Source organism: Hypomesus nipponensis, chromosome 11 (assembly GCF_054491055.1).
Source record: "Hypomesus nipponensis isolate SF chromosome 11, ASM5449105v1, whole genome shotgun sequence".
Lineage (NCBI taxonomy): Eukaryota > Metazoa > Chordata > Actinopteri > Osmeriformes > Osmeridae > Hypomesus > Hypomesus nipponensis.
This window is the reverse complement of record NC_140371.1, coordinates 17,521,286-17,530,733: the sequence shown is the minus strand read 5'-3', so window position 1 is coordinate 17,530,733 and position 9,448 is coordinate 17,521,286. Positions and strand designations below refer to the sequence as shown.

At 44.8% G+C, this 9,448-nt stretch overlaps 1 protein-coding gene across 2 annotated transcripts; it reads right to left on the bottom strand.

Annotated features, from left to right (window-relative positions):
- Positions 1–224: 224 nt before the first annotated feature.
- Positions 225–9,113, bottom strand: zbtb18 (zinc finger and BTB domain containing 18). 2 transcript variants are annotated; one of them, XM_084667326.1, is made up of 2 exons: positions 8,916–9,113; positions 225–4,926 (listed from the first exon to the last, which is right to left on the bottom strand). In XM_084667326.1, exon 2 carries the CDS (start codon positions 4,907–4,909, stop codon positions 3,308–3,310), a length of 1,602 nt encoding a protein of 533 aa, XP_084523452.1. In that variant the 5' UTR covers positions 4,910–4,926; positions 8,916–9,113; the 3' UTR covers positions 225–3,307. The 2 variants fall into 2 exon arrangements, with proteins under 2 accessions (XP_084523452.1, XP_084523451.1); XM_084667325.1 differs by lacking the exon at positions 8,916–9,113 and adding an exon at positions 7,041–7,142.
- Between the last annotated feature and the right edge of the window lie 335 nt (positions 9,114–9,448).

Below are 9,448 nucleotides of genomic sequence, written 5' to 3'. Positions count from 1 at the left end.
AAGACGTAAGTATAGAATTACATAAACTTGATACTTAAACCTTGATAAACGACACTGTAGCATATTAATTTATGTAAAACTGATATTTTAAAATTGAATATTTTTTAATCTATCTAAATGTTCAGGAACAACTTCACTGAATATTTAATTTAACAATGAGAATTTCTCAGTTTCCGTCATTCACTCTGAATTCACTCAAAATTACAAAACACTCAGATAAAAAGTTGAATTTCAAGGTTCTTATAATTTATTGCAGTTTGCACACAATTTAAAAATGTCAACAACAGCACACCAAAAAAGTACAAAACTAAACAGCCTTAGAATTTACTCCCCTTGAGAAAAAATAAAACATACTATGATTGTCAAAGCTAAATGTCTAAATCCATAAAAAGAACAAATCTTAAAAGAAAACAATTCTCACAGGGAAGCAAACACAGTTGAATCAAAATCTGCTTTTTTTCAGACAGTGATTGTCCTCTTCAACAGATTCATCTCTTTTCTTTTCCCTGCTCCCCTCCCGCCATATATAGTCTTGGACATTTGAATGTTTTCCCCCATACCCACTAAATCCTTCCTGTGTTCAAGTAAGCACACATATATCTATGTAAATGGAGATGCTTAGACAGGGCGTTTCACAGCTTCCTCTGCAGTTGAAATAAACAGTCCATCGGGTTACAGACACTCTCAGTGTTCCAGTTACAATGAGCTGTATACAGTAGTTTAAGGCGGTCAAGTACAATAATTATAATTTAAAAAATAAAAAAAAATAACAAAGCCAGCAATAATTGTGATATAGAATAGGAGGAATTAATCCCACATGATGAAGTTAAAATCTTATGGTTGAAGAGAGATTGGTTGGTTGACGAGGGTGCAAAATGCCATAATGACACGAAGCTTGCTTGGCATGACAAACGCTTCTCACCAGCTGATGAGGATGTCATCCTGCCCACCAAGCCGCCAATCCTACCCCCACTCTCACCTCACCCCCAGCCCCCACCCCCAATGCTTTGGGGATAAACCCCCTAGCCACAGAGAAACTCCCATTACAGACTGAGTTTTAGGGAAAGTTTAGTATTCATCCTTTGTTTAACAGCTCTCACAACATGTGCATTTCTAATTATTTTTCCCACACAGAACATTTACTAAATGTAACTCCAAGTATTTTAAGGTAAAAAATAAATACAAATAAATTGAAAACCCCAAATAAATTTACCTCCCTCTTGATCACACATTCAAATACAAAAAAGTCACATATTCAATCACATGAAAATATGATAGAAGATAATTTCATTTCAATAGATTCAATAAAGTCATGATTGAATAAGTTTCTTCACGAATGTTATAGCAACCGTTCCTTTAAATCAATTTCTCCTATAATTTTTATAAAGGCATCTTTGAAGCAAAAAACTCATTTCATTAAGCTTTAAAGGTGCAATCAAGCATGCCAATTCTTCCCCGTCAAAAGGATTACGCCTTCAGTAGAAAACACACATGCGCGCACAGATCCACCCAAACACTCAGGTCAAACAAGCTCAGCAAGGATCAGGTCAGGATGTCTGTGGGCGAGCGAGTTAGTGAAACAGAGAGACACACAGAGAGGGTTGGGGGGGAGAGAGAGTTAGGAACATGGAGATACACACACACACACACACACACACACACACACACAGGAAGAAAGAAACTGTGCTACAGCAGTTCTTTGACTTCTCAGTTTTAGCAAACCACTAAACACACAGACATACTGAGCTGTCAGGTGACCATAACCACTTAAAATAGGGAAAAACCTCCTTTCACTTCCTTTAACACCAAAGAGCCAGCAGTGTCATGTTGACACACTGGCACCCAGACAGTGCCACGCAGAAACAAGTGCCCAATTGAAATATAAATAAATAAAACCCCACCTGTAAGTGGGAGCCAGTCACAGCAGTGGGGCGCCTAAACTCCTTGGGAGGATAAAGGAGAAGAAAATAGGTTCTGATAGGACGGAGATACTCAGAAGAGTTTGTTTAGTAGTCAGTTGCTTTTCACCTCTTCCAAACCACAACCTCATCCTTCCTCTGCACGGTCATCTTACCCGCTGAACCCAGAGATCAGTGCATTTACACAAACGCCTCCTTCACTACCCACGGAACATTCCACAGGAGTCCATCCGAACATTCACAGGAGCAGAAGAAAAAAAATCCCACCTATGAATCGAATGAATTCATTCAAATATGCACCACCCCCAATGCAAAACAACAACAAAAATGTGAGACAAATCAAATTCATGCATTTTTCATTGCTGTAAAATTCAGTTTTTCAACAGACTGCACCCTTGAGTATTCACATAGTCTGTTATAGATTTGATCAATTACAGTGTACAGTAATACAGCAATTCACATTTCAAATATACAAGTTGGACTTCATGCAACAACAGATCCCATTTTTTCCAAAATAAAATCCATAATATTAATTACGGTAAACTATATCTTACATATCAACTTCAAATTAATGTGAATTTTCCAACAAGGATGTCGAAAGACTGCAGCTAGCTTTAAGAAAATGTCTATATTAATCATTCATAAAGGATTTTAGAAAACACTTCAAAGGAGTTGAAAAAAGGGAAGCTGTACATTGCATGAGGGCCGATCGTCTTTCATCAGTCAAGTTTCCCATCAAGTCAAAGAGCTTAACGAGGTGCAGCTCAGAGCGCCAAGAGCTCACCTCTACGCAGAGATCGTTTACAAAAACTGAAAACAACACACATGCACGCATACGCACGCAAACTCGCACAAACACACGCAAATCTGTTGAAATTAGCAGTAGTGCACACACACATCCTCATACGCACATGTACTGAGAATGTTCATGATCACAGTACCCGTTTAGTGTGATCCAATAGTTGGTCACCTCAGTGTGTTACCTGAACACTTCATATGGTTGTCTATGAAGCTGCGCCTGGCTTCCATCGAGGAGTGTATAGACTTCTGGGTATGGTATGCAAAAGGAGAACTAAACTGAACCACTGGCTACTGTACCAGCACCCAAAGTTTTTTTTTCATCAAAATGAAAACCTGACAAATAAAATAGAATAAACCAAATATAATAGAATAGAATAAAACTAAATAAAATAAATCTAAGGACCAGATAAAATCAGTAGTAACATTTTCATGTGCTATTAAAGTGCAATTTAACAAGATTTGCAACATAGTAAGTACAAGAAACATGACTGATTCAGACCCCAGATATCCTCTTCTTTCCCTCCTTCCGCTCCGTCCCTCCATCCTCCGCCCCCGGGCCAGACCTTCCCACCCCGGCTCACCCCTCTCTACTTCCACAGTTCCTGGGAGCTGTCCTCTATGGCCCAGTCTCTGGGCAGGCTCAGAGATTCACTCTTCACCGAGAGCGAGTTGACCAGTTCGCAGTGGAACTTGCGGATGTGGCGGTAGAGGTCCCCGGACTGCGTGAAGCGTCTCTCGCACCACTTGCAGGCGTGCGGCTTCTCGCGCGTGTGCACCACGGCGTGGCGGCTCAGGTTGTGGGAGTACTGGAAGCTCTTCCCGCAGGTGGTGCAGGTGTAGGGCTTCTCCCCGGAGTGAGTCCTCTCGTGGCGCTTCAGCGTGTACATGCAGGAGAACGTCTTCCCGCAGATGGAGCAGGTGGGCACGTTGACGTCGCCGGCGGGCTTGGCCCTCACGCCCTCCTGCTCGCGGAAGTGGCTGCTGAGGTGGATCTGCAGGATGTGGGGGCTGGGGAAGACCTTGTTACACAGCGGACACATGAAGATCTGGGTGTGGGGGGCGCTGAGCATGTTGGAGACGTAGGGGAGCAGGGAGCTGTCCATGCTGGCTGCCTCGGCCTGGGCGCGCTCGCTCTCCGTGCCCAGCATGTCGTCCTCCTCGCTGGCCTTGTCCTCCCGGTCCAGCTCCCCGGCCAGCGAGGCCTCTCGCAACGCCGACAGGTGGGCCTCCAGCCCCAGACGTCGCTGGGCCGTCAGACCCACCCCCACCCCGTGGTGATTCAGTCCTCCATTGGTGCTGGGCGTCGTGCCCTTGGCGCCGCTGTGGTCCATGTGGTAGTCTCCGCCTCCCAGCTCCTCCTCATCCGACCCCGCGTTCCTCTCCACCTTCACCTGCACCAGTCCGCCCGGCAGGCGGTCAGGTGTCGACGCGCCGACGCCGCTCAGGTATGGGTTACCGGCGGCGACGGGCTTCACCGACAGGTCGAGGACGCAGTCTGCGTCGGCCGACACCCGGCGCGAGGAGCCGAGCGACCGGTGCGAGCGGAGGGAGCCGGTGGAGCTGCTGGGGCTTCCTGCCGGGGAACGCAGCTTCCTGGCCTCGCTGCCCTGGGGCGGGGCCTCTGTGGGGCTGGAGGCCGTGGCCGGGGTGCCCGCGCGGTCCGAGGGCAGCCGCATCCACAGGGGGGTGCTGGCTTCCCGCTTGGCCTCCAGGTCGTCGTCGTCGCTGGGCAAAAGGTCGGCGGTCGCCTCCGATAGACTCTCGGCCTTGTCGGAGCAGGAGGAGGCGTTGTCCTCTTCACGTCGCGTGCTGTCGGCCTCTGCGGTGCCCTTCTGCTTCAGCTTCTTCTTGCACACCTTGACGATGTCGTACATGTGCAGGTAGCTGGCGGCCGCCAGCACGTCCTCTACTGGCAGGGCCTTGAACTGCAGCTTGCCCTCGTACATGAACTCCAGTAGCAGGGCAAAGGCCGGAGCGGTTACGATGTCGCTGTTGAGGTGGACCACGTCCCTCTTGTCCAGCTGGTCCTTGTAGAAGAGGTGAAAGTACATGCTGCAGGATGCCAGCACAGCGCGGTGAGCACGGAACTGGGCATCGCCTACCAGGACCGTCGAGTCACACAGGAAGCCCTGGTGTCTCTGCTCACTCAGACACTGGAGCAAATGTCTGCTGTGGTCTGGGAACTCCATCCTGCCGTCCTCATAACCTGGAACACACACACATGCACACACTGGTTAGAACCAACTAAACACACATAGGTTTATACGCACACTGGTTACAATCTGCGACGCACACACTCATATCTCCCACTTACCCTCTTTCTTTTGTTACAGAACCTGTATTTGTATTATCAATCTAAATTAATTCATACAAGTCTAAAAACGTTTTCTTAATTAAAACATGTCACCGTTGAAATGAATATTTATTTACTTGAATTTACATTACATTTAGATTTAAAGTGTTTGCTGAATTGGAACAAAACACTCTAAAATAGTAAACCCAGTTTACAGTACTTTTCAGAGCAGGTGTGAAACCATTCTAAACTATCGGTCTTAAACATCAGCGCTTCCAGATGATGTTCTGTTTTGTTTTCTGATTCCCAGTCAGGTTACTCAACAGCAAGGCTGAGTGTGTCCTCTCTCCCCTCCCGTCCTCCTGCCTGCCTCACAGCTCACTTCCTGGCTCCTGGAGTGGTTATTTTTAATAACCCACTTTGGCCTGTCCGGCTACTTTAGGTAACAGGCTTTCAAGTGCGCAAACAGTCTTCACGTACACAAGCAACCTACCTAGGACAGCTGAGTATGACCGAGCTGGACTAGAAGATATTTCAATACAAATAAATCTTCTGCTGCTTCAAACCACTGATTAAAAATAAGAGACCCCCCCCCCCCCTTGAACGTGAAATTAAATGATGGTTTAGTCTAAATAATTCATTAAGTAGGCAAAAAAAATCTAAATGTCGAAGCATCCTGATGTGATCAATATAAAGTCACACCTGTTAACCAAGTTGAATTGTCCTGCCTGAGAAAATACATGCGCCGCTCTTTGACAGCCTTTACACGAGTGGTTAAATCAGCTCATTTGAATGAGACTGAACAAGTGTATGTGCAGTGCCGCGGTGGCCCCCCTCAGCCCAGCTCAGACTGCCCTAATGAGGGGGCTTATGGGGACAAGGATGTCCCACCCCAACCCCCAAACGCCCCCAGCACCAACACTCCACGCAACCCGCCCTCAACCCCCACCCCTCCCCGAATCTTTCGAGAAACATGCACATGGATCCGTCCCAAAGCGTCAGGCTAGAAGATTTACAATACAATCACTTTAAGTGCCCTGTAGTCTACATCAATCCTAATCCTTAAGATGGCTAAAAATAAAGATGGTAGGACAGCTCACAAGGTAGTAGCCATCAAACTAGTGGTCTGTGAGGACAGCGAGGGCCGGGTAGAAGAAGGCTTACCAACATCTGATCCAGCTGACCAGGGACATATGGCAGCTGCTGGCCAGATAAAGAGATTAGGACTAGGAGGAGTGCGATTACAGCTGTCTAGCCAATTCAGGCAGCTCAAATCTGCAAGTTCTAAATTAGTCACCATGCCTAGGGGGAAGAAGACACGGGCTTTCAAGTAATTTCATAGTCAATTAGATATATAAAAAAAGTCTAAATTATTCTGAATCAAAAACACTGATTGACGCTTTTATCTCGCTTTGCATTCAGAACAACTTGCATCCATGTGCACAATATAATTAGAGCAATTGTTTAAGAATAAATTGGTGGTCTGACTACATTTAATAACTGAAATGTAAAAAACTTTTTTTTTTTTACATGAATATTTTTTTTTTATTCATTTAAAAGACAAATAAGAAAACTGAATCAGATATTTTAAAACAAAACCATTAGTTACGAAATTAATCACTAAAATACGTACTAATTTCTAAATTCAACTTCAATTAAAGAATCAATAATTCAACCAATAACAACATGAATGTTTACAACAAACACATCCTTTAACCTACCTCTAGAAAGATCAAACTAAAAGCCTTAAAACCCTGTCTTTGAGTACACACGCTACACACCAACGTCAATCCTTTTTTTCAATACCGAAGTCCAAGTATCGCCACACAAGTCTACAATATCCGACCATACCATCAAGACCATCCCATCAAGACCATCCCATCAAGACCATCCCATGAAGCCCGGACTGGTGGAGGGAGACACAGGAAGACCTCCGGTCTGATCAGACCTCACAAACGGAACAACTCCACTGTCCCGTCTGCCCCCTTCTCCCCTTCACACTCACGCTCTCTCACAAAACACAGTACCTGCAGTATGCATCAACTTGATTAAGTCCGCTGTAGTAGAATAGCTTGTGTGGCTGCAGCTCTCAGAATCAATGAGTGGGTATGAGAGAGAGAGAAAAAAACTCAAACTGTGAGGGACAGATGCAGAGTGGAGGAGATGTTGGAGGGGAATGAGATACCTCCTCCTGCACACAGATCCGCACACACACTAACTCGCAGGCTGTGCCTTAGAATAAAAGACTGGGGGATGGCAGCCTGTCAGCTGCTCTGACATCATGTTCAGATGGAACTGCTACCTCCAGCTGTGCTCCCTTTACCGCCATATGCTACTCCTCTACGCTCTTGCCACCAGCCTCGCCTTTTATACAACTTTGTTTCTCTTTCTCTTCATTCTAAAAGGGGGTAAATGTAGTGAGGTGCTTCAGTGGGGAAAAACTGGCCAACTCCCCGACACTCTACCTCTGAACTCAAGTAAAGGAGAAGTTTAGAAAATAGGTCTGTGAGAAAAACGACACTTTTTCTAACCTAGTTTCCTGCGCTGTGAATTTAAATACCCTCAAGTTTGTTTTACCCCCCGCCTCTCTCTTTTTGCTGCGCTCCTTCCAGTAACTATAAACAAAGCCGAGCGCAGCACATTTGCAACTGACAGATCCACGCAGCTGATATTGTTTTCGACTTCTTTACGGTTCAGTGCCCTCACCATTACCGTCATTCATTTTCCCTAACCCTTCGGACAACTGACAGAAAAAAATGAAATAAGGAACAATGGGAACAATTGTAGAGCTCATGAGTGAAATTCTAAACAAAGGATAGCTTAGCTCTTAATGGGAGGGCAAAACTTACTACAGCCTCTGCTTTCTTTTGTTAAAGTATTCCGTGAGATTTTTAGTGGGGTCTTTTTTTTATCCTGTAAGAATTTGTATATCTCCTCCGCGGCTGGTTCGAGTAATTTCATCATCACAAAGACGAAATAAATTCATAAGAAACCTCTCTCGGCTGTCTTTTGTTTGTTTACTAAGCTACTTAGATAAGTACCATTTAATAATTACATTGATCATGTTCAGGAATTTATTCTAATACATTTTTACAAACAAAATATTTTACTTTAAAAATTGAGGGTGGGGGAGGATTATGAAAAAAGTTTCAACTATCTTACAACTTTAACTCATCCGATCTCCAAATAATTTGACCAAAATCACTGAATTATAGTTTTCATAAAATGCATTGTAACACTATAACAACATTGTAACCATTCACAGAGAGAAGGGCGATTACTCCCATACACTAACCTGTTTAGATCCTATTTAAATTGAACTTGATAACATTAATATGTTTTTACAGCATAGCGACCTCTCTTCATTCAGATGCCCATAGCCCGCAAAATAAGGATTTACCATAAAACAACTGTCATAAATTAGCCATTAGTTTTATCAACTTCATGAAAGGCAAGCTAACAACTGATGTTAGCATAGATGCATGCAACTGAACTATCTGACGTCTATGTTTTAACTACTGTAGTACAACTAGGCTGGACGGGATTCTAAACATTGAGAGTGAGACAGTCGCGTGATTGACAACACAACATTCGCAAGACGTGGACTACAATTTCCTTGCTAGCTTACACACTCTGACCCACGCAGTCAAGCTAGGTAGCCATGGCTAACAAAAAAAGTATTCGATCAACCTGCTGTGTTATTCTCTACCAGGCCCAGATGCTATGCCGAGAGCCACTGAAACATGGTCTCGGAGGAGCTTAGCTACATAGCAACTATTTATGTTTAGACAACAGTCAGCGAGAAAGGATTGTTAGTTGCTACTTTTTCCCCTTCACAGCCCACCCCTGTCTTGATCTCCTTTCATCTCCCTTAATCGGACTCTGGAATTAAAGGCACTTACAGACAACAAGCTCCAATGTCTTCCTGCTTCTTCCGTCAAATCCTCTTGGTTGAAAAAGAACTAGATCGACTTTGAAGAAATTTCCATAACAACCTGCAGTGGCAGGAAAGACGGAGCGAGCGAGAGAGCGAGCGGAGGGAGAGAGGAGCTGCGGCAGCCAGATGTTTCCGAGCTGTTGCTACTCAACTCCAGCACAGAGGAAGCGGCTGACTGGCAGCGCAAAAGCCAATAGTGCTTGTGATAAGAAACGTGAAGGCAAATTGGAAGCAGCCGCTGAAGGGGGAAGAGGGAGGGATATCTCTTCTCGGCGTAGGTTGACACCAGGCAACAGTGAGAAGGCAGAAAAAAGGCCAAGCAAACTGGTTCTCCGAACAGACTGGCGCAGACCACGGAGTGAACGAGAGCGCGGTGTTAGGTGGGTACTGTAGTCATACAAAAGCCAGAGAGAAGAAGGAGAACAGGTGCATCGGCTACATTACCTTGTTATTTTCTCAGAATTAAACTAACTTTATTTCTATTATAGTGTAAATACA